The 25159-nt window shown below is 42.8% G+C and overlaps 1 protein-coding gene across 4 annotated transcripts in view; it reads left to right on the plus strand.

Moving 5' to 3' along the window:
* Nucleotides 1–25159, plus strand: part of LOC115168949 (MORN repeat-containing protein 1) — a 96140-nt gene that overhangs the window by 32678 nt on the left and 38303 nt on the right. For all 4 annotated transcript variants that reach the window (XM_029724508.1, XM_029724507.1, XM_029724504.1 and 1 more), the window contains 2 exons: nucleotides 21305–21447; nucleotides 21716–21792. In XM_029724508.1, the coding sequence (XP_029580368.1) occupies nucleotides 21305–21447; nucleotides 21716–21792 (220 nt within the window). The remainder of the gene's footprint in view (nucleotides 1–21304; nucleotides 21448–21715; nucleotides 21793–25159) is intronic.

Raw genomic sequence — 25159 nt, forward strand, 5'->3', positions numbered from 1 at the left:
TGTGTATGTGACCAATAACATTTGGTTTCGTCAATAAGTGCAACGACGCTTGTCGGATGTGGCATGGCTCGCAAACTATTATGGACTACAAAGGGAAGCACGTCCACGAGCTGCCCAGTGACACGAGCCTACAAAACGAGCTAAATGACTTCTGTGCTCGCTTCGAGGCAAGCAACACTGAAGAATGCATGAGAGCACCAGCTGTTCCGGACGACTGTGTGATCACACTCTCCGTAGCCGATGTGTTTAAGACCTTTAAAACCGGTCAACATTCACAAGGCTGCAGGGCCAGACGAATTACCAGGATGTGTCTTCACTGACATTTTCAACCTGTCCCTGTAACACCAACATGTTTCAAGCAGACCACCATAGTCCCTGTGCCCAAGAACACCAAGGTAAACTGCCTAAATGACTACCGACCCAAGGCACTCACGTCAGTAGCCATGAAGTGCTTTGAAAGGCTGGTCATGGCTCACATCAACACATCCAGAAATCATAGACCCACCCTAATTTGTATACCGCCCAACAAATCTACAGATGACGCAATCTCTATTGCACTCCACACTGCCCTTTCCCACCTGGACAAAACGAACACCTACGTGAGAATGCTGTTCATTGACTACAGCTCAGCGTTCAACATCATAGTGCAGTCAAAGCTCATTGCTAAGTTCAGGACTCTGGGACAAAATACCTCTGCAACTGGATCCTGGACTTCCTGACGGGCTGCCCCCAGGTAGTAAGGGTAGGTAACAACACATCCGCCACGCTGATCCTTAACACGGGGGCCCCTCAGGTGTGAGTGCTCAGTCCCCTTCTGTACTCCCTGTTCACCCATGACTGCATGGCCAGGCACGACTCCAACACCATCATTAAGTTTTCCCGACGACACAACAGTGGTAGGCCTGATCACCAACAACGCTGAGACAGCCTGTAGGGAGGAGGTCAGCGACCTGGCAGTGTGGTGACAGGATAACAACCTCTCCCTCCACGTGATTAAGACAAAGGAGATGATCGTGGACAACAGAAAAAGGAGGGCTGACCACGCCCCCATTCTCCTCGACAGGGCTGTAGTGGAGCAGGTTGAGAGCTTCAAGTTCCTTGGTGTCCACATCACCATCGAACTATCATGGTCCAAACACACTAAGACAGTCGTGAAGAGGGCACGACAACGCCTATTCCCCCTCAGGAGACTGAAAAGATGTGGCATGGGTCCTCAGATCCTCAAAAAGTTCTACTGCTGCACCATCAAGAGCATCCTGACTGGTTGCATGGTCAGGAGTCTTATGGCTTGGGGGTAGAAGCTGTGCGCAACATTTGCCTTGCAGTCGGAGGCCGAGCAGTTGCCATACCAGGCCACCGCCTGGTATGGCAACTGCTCGGCGTCCGACTGCAAGGCACTACAGAGGGTAGTGCGTACGGTCCAGTACATCACTGGGGCCAAACTTCCTGCCATTCAGGACCTCTATACCAGGCGGTGTCAGAGGAAGGCCATAAAAATTGCCAAAGACTCCAGCCACCCTAGTCATAGACCGCATGGTAAGCAGTAGAGGTCAACCGATTATGATTTTTCAACGCCAATACCGATTATTGGAGGACCAAAAAATGGCGATACCGATTAATCAGCTGATATCTTTCTTTCTTCATATTTAAAAAAAAAAAATGTATTATTACTAATTTGTTTTAATTATATATATATATATATATTAAAAAAAAATGTAAATGTATTTATTTGTAATAATGACAATTACAACGATACTGAATGAACACTTATTTTAACTTAATATAATACATCAATAAAATCAATTTAGCCTCAAATAAATAATGAAACAAACATGTTCAATTTGGTATAAATAATGTAAAAACAAAGTGTTGGAGAAGAAAGTGAAAGTGCAATATGTGCCATGTAAGAAAGCTAACATTTAAGTTCCTTGCTCAGAACATATGAAAGTTGGTGGTTCCTTTTAACATGAGTCTTCAATTTTCCCAGGTAAGATGTTTTAGGTTGTAGTTATTATAGGAATTATAGGACTATTTCTCTCTATACAATTTGTTTTTCATATACTTTTGACTATTGGATGTTCTTATAGGCACTTTAGTATTGCCAGTGTAACAGTATAGCTTCCGTCCCTCTCCTCCCTCCTACCTGGGCTTGAACCAGGAACACATCGACAAAAGCCACCCTTGAAAGCAGCGTTACCCATGCAGAGCAAGGGGAAACAACTTCTCCAAGTCTCAGAGCGAGGTACGTTTGAAACGCTATTAGCGCGCACCCCGCTAACTAGCTAGCCATTTCACATCGGTTACACCAGCCTAATCTTGGGAGTTGATAGGCTTGAAGTCATAAACAGCGCAATGCATTGCGAAGGGCTGCTGGCAAAACGGACGAAAGTGCTATTTTGAATGAATGCTTACGAGCCTGCTGCTGCCTACCATCGCTCAGTCAGACTGCTCTATCAAATCATAGACTTAATTATAACATAATAACACACAGAAATATGAGCCTTAGGTCATTAATATGGTCGAATCCGGAAACTATCATCTCGAAAACAAAACGTTATTGCACAACCTTCAATGTTATGTCATAATTACGTAAAATTCAGGCAAATTAGTTTGCAACGAGCCAGGTGGCCCAAACTGTTGCATATACCCTGACTGCATGCAATGAACGCAAAATGACACAATTTCACTTGGTTAATATTGCCTGCTAACCTTTCTTTTAGCTAAATATGCAGGTTTAAAAATATATACTTCTTTGTATTGATTTTAACCTCTCTGGGCTATGTGGGACGATTTCGTCCCACCTACGTAACAGCCACTTCAATCCAGTGGCGCGATTTTTGAATCGTTAGAAATGCTATAACTTCAATTTCTCAAACATATGACTATTTCACAGCTATTTAAAGACAAGAATCTCGTTAATCTAACCCCACTGTCCGATTTCAAAAAGGCTTTACAACAAAAGCAAAACATTAGATTATGTCAGCAGAGTACCCAGCCAGAAATAATCACACAGCCATTTTTCAAGCTAGCATATCATGTCACATAAACCCAAACCATATCTAAATGCAGCACTAACCTTTGATGATCTTCATCAGATGACACACCTAGGACATTGTGTTATACAATACATGCATGTCTGTTCAATCAAGTTCATATTTATATCAAAAAACAGCTTTTCGCATTAGCATGTGACGTTCAGAAAACGCATAACCCCCGGCAAACTTCCGTTGAATTTACTAACAGTTTGCTAAATTACTCACGATAAACGTTCACAAAAAGCATAACAATTATTTTAAGAATTATAGATACATTACTCCTCTATGCACTCGATATGTCCGATTTTAAAATAGCTTTTCGGATGAAGCACATTTTGCAATAATCTAAGTACATAGCCCGGCATTACAGGGCTAGCTATTTAGATACCCACCCAGGTCAGCATCCACCAAAATCACATTTCCTATAAGAAAAATGTTCTTACCTTGCTTGTTCTTCATCAGAATACACTGCCAGGACTTCTACTTCAATAACAAATGTTGGTTTGGTCCCAAATAATCCATCGTTATGTTCCAACAGCGACGTTTTGTTCGTGAGTTCTAGAATGCTTCTTCGCGGTGTCGCGCATGGCGCATTGGCGTGTCAAAAATGTCTAAATATTCCATTACCGTACTTCGAAGCATGTCAACCGCTGTTTAAAACCAATTTTTATGCCATTTATGTCATAGAGAAGTGTTAATATTCCGACCGGGAGTATGCATTGAGCCTAAACAGCCGAATAAAATTTCTCCTCAGAAGCGACTCATGCACGCGCATCATTGAAAGGTCCTCCGAGCATCCACTTACAAAAGGCGATAATATATTTCAACCTGAGGTTCCCTCGTAAACCTTCAGTTATTTCGCGGGCTCTGAGAGCCTATTGGAGCCCTGGGAATTGTCACGTTACAGCTAAGATCCTTACTTTTCAATAAAAAGAGGTAAGACGCACGACTCCTTGTCAGACAGGGTACTTCCTGCTTGAAGCCTTGTCAGGTTTTTGCCTGCCATAGGAGTTCTGTTATACTCACAGACACCATTCAAACAGTTTTAGAAAATTCAGAGTGTTTTCTATCCAAACCTGAACAATAATATGCATATTCTAGCTTCTGAGTTGGTGTAGGAGGCAGTTAAAAATGGGAACATATTTTTTCCAAAAATTCTCAATACTGCCCCCTATACCAAAGAGGTTAAGAAAGGCATTGATGTTTATGGTTAGGTACAGTTGTGCACCGATTGTGCTTTTTTCGCAAATGCGCTTTTGTTAAATCATCCCCCGTTTGGCGAAGTCGGCTGTCTTTGTTAGGAAGAAATAGTCTTCACAGTTCGCAACGAGCCAGGCGGCCCAAACTGCTGCATATACCCTGACTCTGTTTGCAAGAGAAGTGACACATTTTCCCTAGTTAAAAGAAATTCATGTAAGCAGGCAATATTAACTAAATATGCAGGTTTAAATATATATACTTGTGTATTCATTTTAAGAAAGGCATTGATGTTTATGGTTGGAGCAACGTGTACCTAAGCGATTATATGCAATGCAGGACAGGCTAGATAAACTAGTAATATCATCAACCATGTTTAGTTAACTAGTGATTATGATTGATTGATTGTTTTTTATAAGATAAGATTAATGCTAGCTAGCAACTTACCTTGGCTTCTTGCTGCATTCCCGTAACAGGCAGGCTCCTCGTGGAGTGCAATGTAAAGCAGGTGGTTAGAGCGTTGGACTAGTTAACCGTAAGGTTGCAAGATTGAATCCCTGAGCTGACAAGGTAAAAATCAGTCGTTCTGCCCCTGAACAAGGCAGTTAACCCACCTAGGCCGTCATTGAAAGTAAGAATGTGTTCTTAACTGACTTGCCTAGTTAAATAAAGGTCTAAATAAAATATATATATAAAAAATTGGCCAAAGAATTTGCCAAATCGGCATCCAAAAATACGATTTCCGATTGTTATGAAAACTTGAAATCGGCCCTAATTAATCGGCCATTCCGATTAATCGGTTGACCTCTAGTAAGCAGTACAGGAGCGCCAAGTCTAGGTCCAAAAGGCTTCTTAACAGCTTCTACCCCCAATCCATAAGACTCCTGAACAGCCAATGAGATGGCTACTCAGACTATTTGCATTGACCCCTCCCCCCCTTTTTACGCTGCTGCTATTCTCTGTTTTTTATCTATGCATAGTCACTTTACCTCTAGCTACATGAACATATTACCTCGACTAACCTGTGCCCCCACACATTGAATCTGTACCGGTACCCACTGTATATAGCCTCACTACTGTTATTTTATTGTTGCTTATTAATTATTTGTTATTTTTCTATAGTTAAAAAAAAAATGTTTTACATCAGTTTATTTTAGTAAATACTTCAACACTTATTTTTCTTAACTGCATTGTTGTCTAAGGGTTTGTAAGTAAGCATTTCACTGTAAGGTCTACGCCTGTTGTATTTGGCACATGTGACAAATAATATTTGATTTGATTTTGAAATAGGGGACTAAATGTTTTTAAATGGTGAAAGCCTACATTGGCGCTCCCCGTGTGGCAAGTGTGCCCTTCCGGCCTGGAATTTCGTGATTTTAGGGGCAAGGCCAATTTGCCTTGAAATGGTACCCAATCTTCCAGGGCATCAAGGCCATCTGCTAGGCCAGCAAGGCCATTAACCGAAATATCCAATTAAATTGATTTGAAAATCGAAAAACGCAAGCTAAGAATCTATGTACATAAATAATTAGCCTACATGTCAAAGTGTAGGTGATAGCCTATGCATATTAGCTACAGCCTGTCATGTCCAGACCGATGCCGACATGAGGGAGGCGCTTGAAAATGTAGCCAAACTTTAATGGGACTTTTAAGGGCATATATACTGTATAGGCTAAACGCCTGTCAAGTTTGAGAAATATAACGCATGATCATTATTAATATTAACATCTAAAGGCTTCTGTTGACATTCTCAAGGCACTGTTCATTCAGATAGGAGAGAAAGGCAAGTGCCTGTTGCGCACTGCAACCTCAGTCATCTTGCAATCTGAGCGGAGACAGTCAACATGTTGAAACCATAAACGTAATTTTTTTTAAACTGTACTTTTTTTGTCATTTTTCTGTGTTCCGACCATAAGAATGATAAGAGGATTATTTTACAAACAATTCCCCATATGCCATTGAACCCAGAATTTCTGTCATGTGCTCTACTGTCTTTTGTTGTCCAGCAGCCAAAGACGCATTTGCAGTGTGCTTTTCAATCATTTAATTTTGGAACATTTGCGCTTATAGACAACTGCTGTGCGCGCATTGCTGCGTTCATAATGTGAAGAAAGCCTAATAGTTTATCAACATTTTAAGTTAAATGTTCTGATCTGTAGCAGCAGCCTCATTAGCTTTTAAAAGTTGTATTTTATGTACAGTTGTATTCTTTTGGGATCTATCATCCCACAACTGTCCCAGTTGAGTCTGTTATTTATTTCTCTCACAGAATGACAAGCTGACCAATAGAATAGGGAAATGTTGTACTATGGAGGATAGATTGACATACAGTAGGTTTGTGCTTTTGATGTTTGTTGCTCATTTTGTTGGCTGACGAAAAGTAAATGTGGACAGTTCTTCTAACATCTTCAATATGCATCTTGGAATTCGATAAGCACGTGTGCCATTGCATCCCCAATGTTTCCGTCTTCACTTGTAGCCAACTTCGGAGCTGCTAGGTCTTTGGAAAGGAACCGATCATGTGACGGCATTGGCTAATAAGAATTGAGATATCTGAGTGAGCCACCTGAGTGATAGGTGCTTTGGGGCACTGCGATTGGCAGCCGGGAGAAGGGAATTATAATTATTATATTCAGCCCAAGGGCACAATGGCCACTTTTTCCGCAAGGCATGGATTGTTTTTGGGGACATTACAACAACACAAGGGGGCATTGGCGGCCATAGCCGTCGTTGCCACCGGGTCCTTTCTCAACTTCACCACCAATGACCTTGAAATCAAATTTTTTGTCTGAACAATGTTCCTCCCTATGGTCGCTTAGTCCTCTTGTTAAGTTGTTATTGACAGCATTAAGATGTTCTCTTGGAATTAAGTGAAAGTACACTATTAGTGTATTTTATTTTCCTCTTAAGGGACTCTTTTGCGGGCCTTGTTTTTTGACCGATTTACAGTTGTTTGTGTTCTCTGTTGTCCAAACTCTGAGGATCAATGCTATTTGATCGAGCCTGAGCTCTACTTCGAGTCGAGAACTTGCTCTTATCTCTGTTCAAAGTGCCACTGATAGTGAAAATCCATCGAGGCTCTCTTCGGACAGCACGAGCAGCTCTTTTACTTTATCTCTCTCGCTCTCTCTTGCTCCCCAAGCGCATCTCCCATTCATTTGCACTGAACAACAGTGGACTGCGCAGGGCTTCGCCCGCAAAGTTCAAAGGAAGCCCTCTCAGTTAAGTGGAAATGCACAGGGGATGATAATTCACTGCTCTCCATGCTGCGAGAGAGAAAGAGGGAGGGAGAAAGTAATGGAGTAACTGAGAAGGAGAGAAAGGAGTGAGTAAATGAGATGAAAAGGAGAGATGAAGGGCAGAGAAGTAGGAGCGAGAGAATAATTAAGAGTTTACAGAAGCAGCACAACTGAGTACATTCGTGACTACTAAAACAGAGCTTAAATTGTATTAACTTTGATAAAGTATCAGGACATAGAGATGGGATTGTGAGGAAAAGAGAGGCCGTGCAAGAGACCGAGATGAATTGCGAGGACGTGTGTTTGTATGCGCGGGTGTGTGCGTGAGTGTGTCAAAAGAGAGTAGAAGGTCAGAGTGCCGGCGAGGCTGCTTCCGACTCGCCTCGTTAATTTCCTGACGACCTCGGCTCATTTCGCAGCAGTTAAGCTAGGTGAGAAAGCAACTGACCCCTAAGGCTAATCCTCCCCCCGCTGGCACCTTCTCTCTCTCTCTCTCTCTCTCATACCTCTTTATCTCTCTCCCCTCCCCCCCTCTCTCTCCCCCCCTCTTCCTCTCTACTGGTGTATATGGTTGCTGTGTTTTCACCATCAAGCCACTCCCATAGGAGCTGCAGCTTCAACAAGTCTAGGAGCATACGAAAGGGCATCATCATTAGGTTAGTCTCTGATCGCCCTCCCTAAGTAATTATCCCTCGCCTAGACTCTGGCAGCAGACATAATTGATTTAATGGAGTGTTCTCTCTCTCCACTTCTTTTACGACGCTCAGGAGTATGTTTTCTCTTGTTAAAGATTGGGATACATTTTTGATTAATGGCGTACAACACCGCATAACACTTTTATTGAAATCTGAATGGGATTTAATGTGGAGTGTAAATGGTTAATGTCATAAATGGAGATCCTTTTGTAAGGGGTGTTCTGTATTTCATCTGCTTATTTATTTCTGTATCAAGGAGAGAATCTTTCTCTCACCATAGAAAAGACCCAGAGACATTGGAGGTGTCAATTTGAAACGATTATAACTTTTTATCGGTACAGTACATCACACATAAAAGGCCCATAGCCATTTCAGAGAGATTTATTTACCGAAGGTGCCATTGACGGGCATTAAAACACGGAATTTACAGTTTTCCATCTGGTTTTATAATACTTCTGGTCAAATATGTGCGAAAAATCCAATTACGTTTTATTGATCATCAAAACTATCTGGAAGCTTTGGCCTTGAATTTATGAGAGTGGGGTGCAGACGTGATTCAGACCTGATAAATCAAGGTAATTTCAGTTGGCCTCCAGAGGTGGGGTGCTTGTAGAGGTGCGCCTCTACCTCCTTCATCCATCCATCCATTCCTCTCTCTTTCACCCTCTCTCTGATGATTTAATCATGGCGTTTGCTTAAGGACCATACCTTGAATGTGATGTATATCTTAAAGGGTGCCCCGTCGACTGGAACAGAAAACAGACATGCATTTAAATGTCCCCCCCAAATTCTTCAATCTTTTTATACCTTCATCGATAGATGTTGAACCTGGTTAGTAATGTTAAAGAAGCAGCACTCTACCGTAATGGCTTTTTCCTGGCTGTGGCTTAAGACGAACGGTCCTTATTGTGGTTTAGAGTGATTCCATATGAAACCAGGACAAAAAAAGACAAGGATTTGGGGGATTTATGACATTTATATCTAAAAGCATAATTGAGAAATAATGTATCAAAGTTGGCATATTTCTGACATTTTGGCCTTTCCTTAGCCTCCTTTAAGACGCCATAATATTTCATCTGTAGGTGCTAGAAAGCAACAATTGGTGTCAAATGAAGCTTTACCACTTGCTCTGTAATATTAGTATTTTGATTTCAGTAACATTTTGTTTTACATTAATTTATGAATATTGTAAAATATAAACATGAATATTGAAAAATACATTTTGGATTTGGCTAATATACGGTAAAGGCCTATCAAAGTTCCAGAGTGGGATCTCTGCTCCTTTAAGGGTTATGATCCAATTTGTAAGCATTACAACAGAGTGAATGTGAAAATGGATTCAAAATGGTCACCCTATGCTGGTAATTTGCAGGATGTGCAATGATACAAGTAAAAGAAGGGCTGTGATTGGTTACATTGCCTTCTATTCCAATTTCTCTGTATAAAAATGGGCCATAACTTTAAACCTAGCAGAGATCCCACTCTGAAACTTTGATATACCCATAGAATATGTTCAACAATATAGAACAATTAGCAACATCCAAAATGATGTTTTCAATATTCATTTTTATATTTTCAAATATTTTGATCAATGTAAAAAAACATTATTGAAATTAAAATACTACACATACTGTATTACAGAGCAAGCGGTAAAACTTTGACACCAATGTTTGCTTTGTACACTGAACAAAAATATAAACGCAACATGGAACAATTTCAAAGATTTTACTGAGTTACAGTTCACAGGAAATCAGTCAATTTGAAATAAATTAATTAGGCCGTAGTCGATGGATTTCACATGACTGGGTGGCAGGTAGCCTAGTGGTTATAGCGTTGGGCCAGTAACCGAAAGGTTGCTGGATAGAATCCTCAAGCTGACAAGGTAAAAATCTGTCGTTCTGCCCCTGAGGAAGCCAGTTAACCCACTATTCCCTGGGCGCCGAAGACGATTATGGCAGCCCCTCGCACCTGCTCCTTCGGATAGACTTGATCAGGTTGATGATTGTGGCATGTGGAATGTTGTCCCACTCCTGCAATGGCTGTGTGAAGTTGCTGGATATTGGCGGGAACTGGAACACGCTGTAGTACACGTCAATCCAGAGCATCCAAAACATGCTCATTGGGGTGACATGTCTGAGTATGCAGGCCATGGAAGAACTGGGACATTTTCAGCTTCCAGGAATTGTGTACAGATCCTTGCGATATGGGCCCGTGCATTATCATTCTGAAGCATGAGATGATGGCGGCGGATGAATGGCACGACAATGGGCCTCAGGATCTCATCATGGTATCTCTGGGCACTCAAACCGCCATCGATAAAATGCAATTGTGTTTGTTGTCCGTAGCTTATGACTGCCCATACCATAACCCCACCGCTACCATGGGGCACTCTGTTCACAACGTTGACTTCAGCAAACCGCTTGCCCACCCGACGCCATCTGCCCAGTACTATTGAAACCTGGATTCATCCGTGAAGAGCACACTTCACCAGCGTTTCAGGGGCCATCGAAGGTGAGCATTTACCCACTGAAGTCGGTTACGACGCCAGTCAGGTCAAGACCCAGGTGAGGACAACAAGCACTCAAATGAGCTTCCCTGAGACTGTTTTTGACAGTTTGTGCAGAACTTCTTCAGTTGTGCAAACCCACAGTTTTGTGGCTGATCTCAGACGATCCCACAGGTGATGAAGCCGGATGTGGAGGTCCTGGGCTGGCGTGGTTACATGTGTTCTGCGGTTGTGAGGCCGTTTGGACGTACTGCCAAATTCTCTAAAACAACGTTGGAGGTGGCTTATGGTAGAGAAACAAAAATGTAATTATCTGGAAACAGCTCTGGAGGGCATTCCTGCAGTCAGGATGCCAAATCCACGCTCCCTCATAACTTGAGACATCAAATTTTATTTGTCAGTGAAATGCTTTCTTACAAGCCCCTAACCAACAATGCAGTTTAAAAAACACAAATAAGAAATAAAAGTAACAAGTAGTTAAAGAGCAGCAGTAAAATAACAATAGTGAGACTATATACAGGGCGTACCGGTACAGAGTCAATGTTCGGGGGCACCGGTTAGTCGAGGTAATTGAGGTAATATGTACATGTAGGTAGAGTTAAAGTGACTATGCATAGATAATAACAGAGTAGCAGCTGCGTAAAAGAGGGGGGGGGGGGGAGTCTTATGGCTTGGGGGTAGAAGCTGTTAAGAAGCCTCTTGGACCTAGACTTGGTGTTCTGGTACCACTTGCCGTGTGGTAGCAGGGAGAACAGTCTATGACTAGGGTGGCTGGAGGGCCTTCCTCTGACACCGCCTGGTATAGAGGTCCTGGATGTCAGGAAGCTTGGCCCCAGTGATGTACTGGGCCGTACGCGCTACCCTCTGTAGTGCCTTGCAGTCAGAGGCAGAGTAGTTGCCATACCAGGCAGTGATGCAACCAGTCAGAATGCTCTCAATGGTGCAGCTGTAAAACCTTTTGAGGATCTGAGGACCCATGCCAAATCTTTTCAGTCTCCTGAGGGGAAATAGGCTTTGTCGTGCCCTCTTCACGTCTGTCTTAGTTTGTTTTTGATGTGGACACCAAGGAACTTGAAGCTCTCCTCCTGCACCACTACCGCCCCGTCAACAAGAATGGGGCCGTGCTCGGTTATCCTTTTCCGGTAGTTCACAATCATCTCTTTGGTCTTGATCATGTTGAAGGAGAAGTTGTTGTCCTGGCACCACACGGCCAGGTCTCTGAACTCTTCCCTATAGGCTGTCTCATAGTTGTCAGTGATCAGGCCTACCACTGTTGTGTCATCAGCAAACTTCATGGTAATCCTTCTGGCCTTGCGTCCTTGTGAATGTTGACCTGTTTAAAGGTCTTACTCACATCGGCTGCGGAGAGCGCGATCACACAGTCATCCAGAACAGCTGATGCGCTCATGCATGTTTCAGTGTTATTTGCCTCAAAGCGAGCATAGAAGTAGTTTAGCTTGTCTGGTATGCTCATGTCACTGGGCAACTCACGGCTGTGCCTCCCTTTGTAGTCTGTAATGGTTTGCAAGCCCTGCCACATCTGACGAGTGTCGGAGCCATTGTAGTACGATTCGATCTTAGTCCTGTATTGACACTTTGCCTGTTTTGATGGTTTGTCGGAGGGCATAGCAGGATTTCTTATAAGCTTCCAGGTTAGAGTCCTGCTCCTTGGAAGCAGCAGCTCTACCCTTTAGCTCTGTGCGGCTGCTGCCTGTAATCCATGGCTTCTGGTTGGGGTATGTACGTACGGTCACTGTGGGGACGACGTCATTGATGCACTTATTGATGAAGCCAATGACGGATGTGGTGTACTCCTCAATGCCATCGGAAGAATCCCAGAACATATTCCAGCCCATGCTAGCAAAACAGTCCTATAGTATAGCATCTGCTTCATCTGACAACTTTCTTATTGACTGAGTCACTGCTGCTTCCTGCTTTAATTTTTGCTTGTGAGCAGGAATCAGGATAATAGAATTATGGTCAGATTTGCCTAAATGAGGGTGAGGGAGAGCTTTGTACGCTTCTCTGTGTGTGGAGTAAAGGTGGTCTAACATGCTGATAGAAATTTAGTGAAACAGATTTAAGTTTCCCTGCATTAAAGTCTCTGGCCACTAGGAGCGTGTTTTGGATGAGTGTTTTCCTGTTTGCTTATGGCGGAATACAGCTCATTGAGTTCCTTACATATATGCATAGCAGCAACATTTATGTACAAAATAAGTTTTAAAAAACTTGCAAAAAATGAAAATAAAAACGCAATCGGTTAGGAGCACGTAAAACATCAGCCATCTTCTCCGGCGCCGTCTCTCACATCTGTGGCGTTGTGACAGAACTCCACATTTTAGAGTGGCCTTTTATTTTCCCCAGCACAAGTTGCACCTGTGTAACGATCATGCTGTTTAATCAGCTTCTTGATATGCCACACCTGTCAGGTGGATGGATTATCTTGGCAAAGGAGAAATGCTCACTAACAGGGAAGTAAACAAATTTGAGCACAACATTTGAGAGAAATAAGCTTTTTGTGCATATGGAACATTTCTGGGATGTTTTATTTCAGCTCATGCAACCAACACTTTTATCAGGTATCAAGGTAAGACCCAGATGCAGACCGTGTCGAAGTAACAATGTTTATTATAGCAACAGAGGCAAAGATACAGGACGGCGGTCAGGCAAAGGCACAGGACGGCAGCCAGGGTCAGGGGCAGGCAGATTGGTCAGGCGGGCGGGTTCAGAGTCGGGACAGGCAAGGGTCAAAAACCAGGAGGGCGAGGAAAAAGAGAGGCTGGGAAAAGACAGGAGCTGACAGGACAAACGCTGGTAAGCTTGACAAACAAGACTAACTGGCAACAGACAATCAGAAAACACAGGTATAAGTACACTGGATAATGGGGAAGATGGGCAACACCTGGAGGGGGGGTGAAGACAAGCACAAGGACAGGTGAAACTGATCAGGGTGTGAGAACTTTACAGGTTGCATTTATATTTGTTAAGTGTAGCACCTATATTATGGAGTCTTAAAGGAGACCTGAGTAAGGGCAAACTGTCATAAAAATTCCTAGTTTGATCAATTATTTATCAAATATGCTTTTGAGATTCAGCCTTATTTTAAAAGGGATTAAATAAAACATTTTCCTCATCAATCTACAGTGAGGGATACAAGTATTTGATCCCCTGCTGATTTTGTACGTTTGCCCACTGACAAAGAAATGATCCGTCTATAATTTTAATGGTAGGTTTATTTGAACAGTGAGAGACAGAATAAAAATAAAAAAATCCAGAAAAACACATGTCAAAAATTTTATAAATTGATTTGCATTTTAATGAGGAAAATAAGTATTTGACCCCCTCTCAATCAGAAAGATTTCTGGCTCCCAGGTGTCTTTTATACAGGTAACGAGCTGAGATTAGGAGCACACTCTTAAAGGGAGTGCTCCTAATCTCAGTTTGTTACCTGTATAAAAGACACCTGTCCACAGAAGCAATCAATCAATCAGATTCCAAACTCTCCACCATGACCAAGACCAAAGAGCTCTCCAAGGATGTCAGGGACAAGATTGTAGACCTACACAAGGCTGGAATGGACTACAAGACCATCGCCAAGCAGCTTGGTGAGAATGTGACAAAAGTTGGTGCGATTATTCGCAAATGGAAGAAACACAAAAGAACTGTCAATCTCCCTCGGCCTGGGGCTCCATGCAAGATCTCACCTTTGTGGAGTTGCAATGATCATGAGAATGGTGAGGAATCAGCCCAGAACTACACGGGAGGATCTTGTCAATGATCTCAAGGCAGCTGGGACCATAGTCACCAAGAAAACAATTGGTAACACACTACGCCATGAAGGACTGAAATCCTGCAGCGCCCGCAAGGTCCCCCTGCTCAAGAAAGCACATATACATGCCCGTCTGAAGTTTGCCAATGAACATCTGAATGATTCAGAGGACAACTGGGTGAAAGTGTTGTGGTCAGATGAGACCAAAATGGAGCTCTTTGGCATCAACTCAACTCGCTGTGTTTGGAGGAGGAGGAATGCTGCCTATGACCCCAAGAGCACCATCCCCACCGTCAAAAATGGAGGTGGAAACATTATGCTTTGGGGGTGTTTTTCTGCTAAGGGGACAGGACAACTTCACTGCATCAAAGGGACGATGGACGGGGCCATGTACCGTCAACTCTTGGGTGAGAACCTCCTTTCTTCAGCCAGGGCATTGAAAATGGGTCGTGGATGGGTATTCCAGCATGACAAGTTCACTTTTAGAAACACGAGTTTGGCCAGAGTCTGTGACTTCAGGCTCATGCGATGGTGCCTGGAGATCAGGCCAGCATCGGAGAATACCATCTCCGCCCTTGCTGAGACACTGAGGATGCTAAACACCCTTCAAGCGATTCTTGCCAGGCTGGGCAGAGTGGTTGGCCTAAAGGTTTTTAGGCAAATAACTTTCCAGATTCTAGAGTGATTCTTTAGTTGTGGACACTACATCACCGCACTCCCGCTCTTGCTTTTGGTCCTCCTCATCTTTGTCACCTTGATTATGCACCTGTTTTATCAGTTTCTTTCTGAAAACTCCATGACAGTAGCTCAAGCAAGGGTCTTTAGCAGCACACAAGTAGCCTGCAAATACATGCTGGGCTGGTCATGCCTTGAGCTCGCGAAGTGCGCGGTACTGGAGCGAGATTGAAGCGGGAGAGAAGGCCTCACTCCAGTCAAATTGGGCATGCTCCGCTCACGTACTCTGATCCATTGAAAGGGATGATCATCACCATTTGTGCTCCACTCATCATTCATTATGGTTACAAAGTAAATGCTCAAACTAAAATTTAAAACTAAAATGGTTCCGCGTGGCTCAGTTGGTAGAGCATGGCGCTTGCAACGCCAGGGTTGTGTGTTCAATTCCCACAAGGGACCAGTAATAGAAATTATGAACATATATGCATAGACTACTGTAAGTCAGTGTCTGCTAAAATGTCAAATCCAAATGCCTGTTTTATGCATGTCCCTGTCAAAACGCATCAAAAATCCATTTCTTAATCCACATGTAAGCAATCCATATTCCCCTCAATTATTAACAAAACTGGTTGCACTGTGTAAGCAAAAACATGCACACATGCTGCGCTGTCCTGCACCAACACTTATATACTTAAGTTAATGAGAAAGCCCGGCAATCAGAGAGACCGGCTCAGGCATATTCTGTGCTGTGAGGTGCAGCTTGCCACTCCAGCATGTTAATTGGCTGTAGCGCAGCACAGACACCCAGACACAGGCATTAAACCTGAGGGGAGTTGGTTAAACAAGGCCTCGGATTTGAAACACAGGGACCATATGCTCCATGTCAATCCATTTACGACTAAGGACAAAACTGGTGCACGGCAGGGAATGCTTGATTTGAAAATGAATGGGCCGTGTTTCCCCCCCCTCTTCTGCCACTTCAGGTCCAGGTAGTAGATAACGGACCTTATCAGATATGTAGTTGGTGCTGTATATTAACTAATTTGCATGGGTTCTAACTTGAACAATTACTCTAAGTTTACAATTGTACAATTTATGCTCTCTGCATATAAAATCCACAAAGACTGCCGGAAAGTCCCGAATGCAAGATGGTAATTTCTATGACTCACATGGTGGAGGAACATATTGCCTGTAGCCTACTGTACATGGCAAGCTGGTGCTCACCTAGTGGCTGTGAGGATTTTTCTACAATATTCACAACATAGACACAATTACTATATTTATAGAATAAAAATCTAATTTCATCAATTACATGTGTAAAAAGTTATGAGTGAACATTAGCAAGCCAGCAGCAGATGAAACAGAAAGTGAATTCTATCCTTCTTTCCACGATTTTAGCTTGTGTATATCACTGTCTAACTGGATAGGTTTAGGATATTTACTAGCCCATACCAGTGACAAACATAGCTATGTTATCGTCATATGGCAGTACACAAACAAAATCTAGCTCACTTATTTTGCTAGCTAGAAGGATAGCCACAAATTCATTCAGAAATGGAGGAAGGGGATAGCTAGCTATACCAAGCTAACGTCATCTGCTTCAACAAGAAGCAACTGACCACATTGATCCTAAAATAAAAAAATACACAATCCACCCCTCCAAAGAAAGCATGGCTCCAGGGCTTCTCCGAAATACTACCTGGTCCACGATCAGATCCATTTCAGTTTAGCCCGTACTCAGAAGGCCATATAGAAAACTCCCCCAGAGCCACAGAACGACCGAATTATCGCAACTTGCAGCCCCCACAAACACACAAAAAATAAACCAGATTGACCAAAATCCACAATCCACACCTCCAAAGAAAGCCTGGCTCCTGGGCTTCTCTGAAATGCCAACCAATCCGAGATCGGAACCATGGTCTAAGCATCGCATTTCAATTTAGCCCGCAGTCGGCAGGCTGTATAGAAAAGTCCCCCAGAGCCACAGAACAACCGAATTACCGCAATGCACAGCCCCACAAACACCTTGAAAACGACTCTTTCCATAGGCTTTTACTATTTATGACAGCATCAGAAGTTGGCTACCAACAGCTGGCAGACGTTTACATTTGGTTAGTTTTATCAGTGTTATTTAGATGGAAGACGTGAGCTAAATGCGGTAGCTCTATAGCTAGCTAACGTAAGAATAGAGGTAGCAAGCTAGCTCTTACATTTACCCGGTTTACTTCCATGCCAGTGACAATGCTCAGTCTCTGCTGGTGCTACTGGCTGTTTTAGAAGCCACGTTAATGGTAGGGACAGCATCTACTTTGAGAAGTAACTTCTTGCTGAAGCCTTCCTTCCATTATTGATAGCTGTGGAAGTTCTCAGGAATTAAATTTGCCTCGCAGATTGACGAGGAGACATCCAATTCACCCACCTCATTCTCACAAATGTATCCCACTTTTTTACAACGTTTTTCATTCACCATGTGACACTGACCGCAGGGCATTGTGGGATTGTTTCCGAAGTTAGAGCTGATTTGAAGTAAACCTCAAAGTTTGTAATTTGGAAACGTTTTTTTTTTGGTGTGCTCTAAGTTACTATTATATGCATTTCTGGCATTGGGAAATAAGTGCTACACTGCCTTTGCAGTCACAACGTCACTCCTCCCCCTCCTCCCACTTTTACTGCTGTTCCTCTGGCCGTGGATGAGGAGATCTTGCAGTTATAGCGCTGCTAATTTAATTAAATATTGGTGTGTCCTTGTTGCAAGTGCAGTGGGAGGTGCCCGGCAGATTTTGATTGAGTCGTGCATGCAGACCAAACTGTTGGATTTTTAGGGTTCATGGTTTATGGGTTTGTCTGAATTTAAAAGTAAAACCCCAGCTGTGTATACCTCTGTATTTTGACCAATCAGGCATTGTCTAACCTTTAAAGGGGAAGGTATTGCATGAAAGTTTTGAGAACAAATACCTTTTAATGGATCGTTTTCCAACATGAGTTGTCAGTCTAGCTGAATAGATGTTTTATTATCACAGGCAGATCAGTTGAGGTTCTAGGTGACTTTGACTGCCTTGAAGGCTCTTCTCTGGCAAAACAGCTCGGTGCGATAGTCCTTCACCTGGCTTTCATCTTGGGTTTTAGTGTTATTAAAAGTGACACCTTGGTTTTGAGGTCACGACCCTATTGCTTACATTTGAACTGAACCGTTACAGGACCTGCTGGGCTCTCACACCCAAACAATCTTGACACCAGCAGCCAGAGTACACAACCCCACTAAAAACAATGTTTTGAAAAGAGAGTTGAGTCGCAATAGCCTGTCAAGGACGGATGTTGGTGAATGGATTGTACTGGTTTTGGAGCTACTGACTGACTGTTGACTGAAGAAAAGGAAGAGGTTAGAGACAGCAGTTTGGTGACATAAGTGATGACAAGACCGCACAGCATAATTAGAGCAATAGAGGCCCCGTGCTCTGAGTGAACCTCGAGTTTCAAAGTTGATCATTTACTATATGATAATTGGAATGTGTCTATTGAAAACAAAATTATTTCACACTCACATCCATTACAGATGATGCTTTACCTCCAATGTATTGTGCTTTTAATCATCCCTTTACATTTAATTTTCATGACTTATTCAACTTCAGTAACAGCAAGTAATGACAGTTCAGTACAAAAGCTACTTATCAAGATGACATGGCAGTTCACCTGAAGTAAGCCTGCCTGTCCTTTATATGCCTGTTTTGTTCTGACTTGACTTGATGTGGGAGGTCCTTTTATGAAGCCCTTTCAACCCCCCCGTAACTCTATTGAAGTCATATAAAATAACTTACGGTACGTAGACTGAACTTTTTACCGGACCAGTAAAAAAGAAGCGTAGGCATATGCAATTTTCTATTATCAAAATGAACAACTTTTTGGTCATGAATATTGTTCCGTGGTTGGAAAAAGAGTCCCTCATATGGTGAAATTATGGCCTTTTTCAATGCTTTGGATAAAGGAAGAGCAGTGTTGGAATCTGGATATGATTTTATCTTACAGTATATCAGTATATAACCTTTGTGTAAAAGACATAAAATATCTTTAGTGACAAGTCAAATGGTTCACTTTCTCAGTAAAAGGGCAACGTCCCATACTTTGAAGCAAACACTCTTCAAGGCATCTTCCCCAGTATTTGTTGACGGAACGCTTGAATTGAGAGTGGTGAGGATTTGTTGTATTTCAGACATCAAAGAGCAATGACAGCTGCAAATTGGTGTTGGGTGAGAATTTAGTATATATAAAAAAATGCAGCTAAATCTGTCTACTTGGGCTGGTTATATTCAGAGTGGCTGACACATAGACGTGAGTAATATTTAACTAAACCTCATTTCAAATGATTAAATCCAGCTTGCTAGGTCGATAATGCCAATCAATTTTCTCTGAGGAGAATGCCCACCTCTTATGTGATGACTAGCCCATGAAATGGGGTGTTTTTTTACAGGCACTAATGTACTCTATTGTGCTGCTTCTGTAAACTCTTAATTACTCCTTCTCTCCTACTTTTCTAGCCTTTCTCTCATTTTCCTCTAGTTTACTTACTCCTTTCTCACCTTCTCTCCATCACTCAATTGTTCTCTCCGTACCTACTCTTTCATCCCCGATTCTTGGCAACAACCCTGTATTTACCCCCTTTCTCTCTCGACCTTCCATTATCCTCTCTCCTCCCTTTCCCCACACTCTATCTGCCTCTTCCTTCAGTGTCCTCTCTACCCCTCTCTCCTCCTCAACCCCTTTCTCTCTCCCTTCCATTATCCTCTCGTCTCTCTCTTTCCCCTCACTCACGCTCCCTTTCTCGCTCTGCCTCTTCCCTCAGTGTTCACTCTCCTGGGGTGCAGGAGAGTATGCTAATTAGCCGCTGGCTGCGCAGTGCCGGGAGGTCAAACGATCCTAGCCAGCAGCATACCACCCTGCATCCCACAGATGGCTTGCCTCTGAAGCTAAGTAAGGTTGCTCCTGGTCAGTCCCTGGATGGGAGACCAGATGCTGCTGGAAGTGGTGTTGGAGGGACAGTAGGGGACACTCTTTCCTCTGGTCTAAGGAGATCCCAGGGCAGTGAAGTGGATATTGGGCTGCGTAGGGTGCTGTCTTTCGGATTGGACGCTAAACATGTGTCCTGACTCTCTGGTCATTAAAAATCCCATGGCACTTATCATAAGAGTAGGGATGATAACTCTGGTGTCATGACTAAATTCCCAACCTGGCCCCATTCCATCATGGCCACCTAATTATCCCCCTCATTCCTTATTTGGTGTATATCACTCCTCACCTCTGTAGCTGTGTGGTGAGTGTTCTGGCACAAGAAAACGGTCGCTGTGCATCACCCAGGTGGTGGATGAGGTGTGTTTTCCCCCTACTATGTAAAGTGCTTTGAGTACCTCAGTTGGTAGAAAAGCGCTATATAAATCCAATCAGTAATAAACACAGGGGATGTGTTTGGCATCCATATTAGGATATCATCAGTTGTCGTACATGTGGGCTAGCATCATGTAACGATATTAATGTTGGCTCACTTGATGTTATTCGCTGAAGATACTTGTGGTCTTCTATATCTGGAGATGCAGCCTCTATTTTAGCGTCAACCCCATCAAGGTAAATCCTATTTTTCTCTGCGAAATGGTATCCTCTTCAGTTCTTTTCTTTTCTTAAAAACAACGCCAAATTGCACTAATGAGCTATTTCCCTCCCTTTGTGCTTTTGTGCCTTATTGTACAGTACCAATGGTTCCACTCCACCACTCTCAGTGAGCTAGCTAGCTGAAGTCATCGCTATTTCAGCGTCGGGTGCATTAAGTAAATGAGCCTCTCGCCCAGAGAAAGCGCTGCCTGAGCACTGCCAGAAAAGGGCTCTCATCCACTTAACGCTTCCTTAAATGATGCCGTACGGAGTCACCGTGCCCGTGGTTTCCAGGGAGACGCAGTACCAAAAAACGAAAGGAAAATAAATAACAGCCTGACTGAGACAAAGTATAAGGCAGACTTGTACTGTAGGGTTTCACTTAGCTGTTTAGCTACAATGAATTATAATATAATAGAAAAGGAACAGAAGGATTATAAAAATGATGTATGATGTCACAGCGTATTCAATTGGTTTATGCTATTTGTGTCTTACGGTTTCCATCTGCTTTTGTACAAAAAAAGATATATATATATCTCCACCAATCACAGGACTCTTTGCTGGACAAGAGGAGGACTCCACCCCTCCTCCAGCCAATCAGAGGGTGTTAGAAGGCCAAGCTAAATTCCAAAATCTACTGTTGGCCCCTCCCCCTCATGACTTCATCCCTTATCAGCTGATGGATGAGTTGAAGGTGAATGGTTTTACTATGACCTTTCTCACAAAGTATTGTCTAACTTTCAATCAAAGTCAGACAGCCACATATTAGGAATTAGTTGTAGATGATCCGTTGCATAATTATTTTTGAATTATCTGAGGTGTTCATTTTGAGGGTAGATAATCATTAACCACAGCTTGCACTGTTATTGCAGTTCTTTATGTGACCAAGTGTAGTTGTCTCTATACTTATGTAAAGTGTTAATGATCTAGATGGTTCATTTCTATGATATTTTTATTCACAGAGAAACATCAAGAAGCCGTCCAACAGAGCACCAACTGATAGACCGGGCCTCTCCCAGGAAAAGAACTCAGAGCGCAGGTATGTACCACACATACACAATGAATTTGCATTAGGACAATAAAATATCACACATGTGGACACTTGGAGAAAACACCGACTGTGCAATTTGCACTGACTGTGACTGAGTTTTCCCAATATCTCGCCACATGGAAGCTTTTCATTGAAGGCAACTGGGCTAGCCACCAATTTGGGGCCTTTTGAGAAGTATGACTTGGTCCCAAAGATTTTGAATTTTGTGATATTTTAACATTGTCATAAAGACCACATTCCTAACTTAAAAAACACGTTTTCCAATCTCAAGAGGTTAAATAACAAAATGACTACAGTAATTGCATATTAAATGGCAAATAAAGTAACAGGGTTGACCGTGACAAGGTTGATGATTTCTTCTTAAATATGCCTTGTGACAGGGGGAATGCAAGCTTCACCTCAAAAAATGTAATTAGTAAACTATTTGTAGCCTTTCTATCTATGGGTAACAGGGTTGATGTGTTATGCTCGACCCACTTAGGTTTCCACCACAAAACACCAGAAAATTGCTAAAAAGAATAGAAACAGTTCACCTGCTTTTACTTTATGGTTTGACTATATGTTAAATGTTTCTTTTGAAAAAAATATTTTAAAAGGAATAGTTTCACCATTGACCATAAAATGAGGGACAGATGTAAATGAATCACTAATCAATATTAAATAAATAATAATCTTCAGAAATGACTGTCAAAGCAACAGAAAAACTAGGACTTTACAATGATGGTGAAACTTGGAGAAATTTGTGAATTAAGTGGATTGATGGATGGGCATGTCAAAATGCATATTCATATTAAAAATACGATTTATTGAATTCTCTACTTAAAATATCAAAGGGACTAATTTCATGGAATGACCCACATCTCTATGCATGCAGGTGTTTTGAGATTGTTTGATGCTTTAGACACATCAGCACCCGAAACAGACAAACAGTATTTATGTAGCATGTTATTTGGCGGCAAAGAGCTGTCTGATTTATCCTTTGTGCACTCAACATTTTGTGTAATGGAACAATTAGTTGTACACCATGACCAGTTTGTTTTTTCACCCACTCTGTAGCGCTAGCATTTCAAAATGGTGGATTTAAGGTAATTGCAGCACACTCACCTGCATCTACTTAATGGAATCATGTACTGTAGGGACAGATGGCTGGGGGTACTGGAATAGGGAACGTGCATCATTAACTCAATTAGCCTGCCAATGGAGGTTGAGGAGGCCTTTGTGTGCTTTCTCCCGCATATTTGACACTAATACACAATACATTTTCATTTCTCCAACTCCCCATCCCTTCATCCCGCCCACTTCTCTTTGTTGTCCCTCCTTCCTGTGTTCCACCATCTGCACATACTTTGAGAGCTGTGCAAGCCATTGGGGCACCAGCTCCTCTTTGACTGACAATAAAAACATGTTTTTTTATATAGATTTTTTGGAAGAGCAGAAATTCTATTGTTTTCAGCTGAAACACAATGCCTAGAGCTTGCCCATGATGTTGCACAACGATTGAAGTCAATAAGTCATCGTTTTATTCAAATTATGATATATTTGGGCGTGAAGTTTGAAATCTAAAGGGCTAATACTTTTCAGTTTCTTTTCAAGGCTGGGGGTTTATTTGAATGTTACCACCCACCAGCATGGTATTGTTTATTAATCAGAAACAGCTGCAAAGTTATTCTTCTTCGCGACTGAGTTTAGCCAAACAGTCTTGCGTCCACTTTGTCGCCTGAGCTATGGAGCAAATAAAAATATGGGGTGCAAATGTATGTTTTTGCACCTCTATTTTTTTTTACCAGAAAATGTTAATAATTTGTACATTTTCACTTATGTTTGAGCTATTCTGTATTAAAAAAAAATATATATATATATATATATACTGCTCAATAAAATAAAGGGAACACTAAAATAACACATCCTAGATCTGAATCAATGAAATAATCTTATTAAATACTTTTTTCTTTACATAGTTGAATGTGCTGACAACAAAATCACACAAAAATAATCAATGGAAATCCAATTTATCAACCCATGGAGGTCTGGATTTGGAGTCACACTCAAACTTAAAGTGGAAAACCACACTACAGGCTGATCCAACTTTGATGTAATGTCCTTAAAACAAGTTAAAATGAGGCTCAGTAGTGTGTGTGGCCTCCACGTGCCTGTATGACCTCCCTACAATGCCTGGGCATGCTCCTGATGAGGTGGCGGATGGTCTCCTGAGGGATCTCCTCCCAGACCTGGACTAAAGCATCCGCCAACTCCTGAACAGTCTGTGGTGCAACGTGGCGTTGGTGGATGGAGCGAGACATGATGTCCCAGATGTGCTCAATTGGATTCAGGTCTGGGGTACGGGTGGGCCAGTCGATAGTATCAATGCTTTCCTCTTGCAGGAACTGCTGAAACACTCCAGCCAAATGAGGTCTAGCATTGTCTTGCATTAGGAGGAACCCAGGGCCAACCGCACCAGCATATGGTCTCACAAGGGGTCTGAGGATCTCATCTCGGTACCTAATGGCAGTCAGCCTACCTCTGGCGAGCACATGGAGGGCTGTGCGGCCCCCCAAAGAAATGCCACCCCACACCATGACTGACCCACCGCCAAACCGGTCATGCTGGAGGATGTTGCAGGCACCAGAACGTTCTCCACGGCGTCTCCAGACTCTGTCACATGTGCTCAGTGTGAACCTGCTTTCATCTGTGAAGAGCACAGGGCGCCAGTGGCGAATTTGCTAATCTTGGTGTTCTCTGGCAAATGCCAAACGTCCTGCACGGTGTTGGGCTGTAAGCACAACCCCCACCTGTGGACGTCGGGCCCTCATACCACCCTCATGGAGTCTGTTTCTGACCGTTTGAGCAGACACATGCACATTTGTGGCCTGCTGGAGGTCATTTTGCAGGGCTCTGGCAGTGCTCCTACAGCTCCTCCTTGCACAAAGGCGGAGGTAGCGGTCCTGCTGCTGGGTTGTTCCCCTCCTACGGCCTCCTCCACGTCTCCTGATGTACTGGCCTGTCTCCTGGTAGCGCCTCCATGCTCTGGACACTACGCTGACAGACACAGCAAACCTTCTTGCCACAGCTCGCATTGATGTGCCATCCTGGATGAGCTGCACTACCTGAGCAACTTGTGTGGGTTGTAGACTCCGTCTCATGCTACCACTAGAGTGAAAGCACCGCCAGCATTCAAAAGTGACCAAAACATCAGCCAGGAAGCATAGGAACTGAGAAGTGGTCTGTGGTCTCCACCTGCAGAACCACTCCTTTATTGGGGGTGTCTTGCTAATTGCCTATAATTTCCCCCTGTTGTCTATTCCATTTGCACAACAGCATGTGAAATTTATTGTCAATCAGTGTTGCTTCCTAAGTG

This window comes from Salmo trutta, chromosome 30 (genome assembly GCF_901001165.1).
Source record: "Salmo trutta chromosome 30, fSalTru1.1, whole genome shotgun sequence".
Taxonomy (NCBI): Eukaryota; Metazoa; Chordata; class Actinopteri; order Salmoniformes; family Salmonidae; genus Salmo; species Salmo trutta.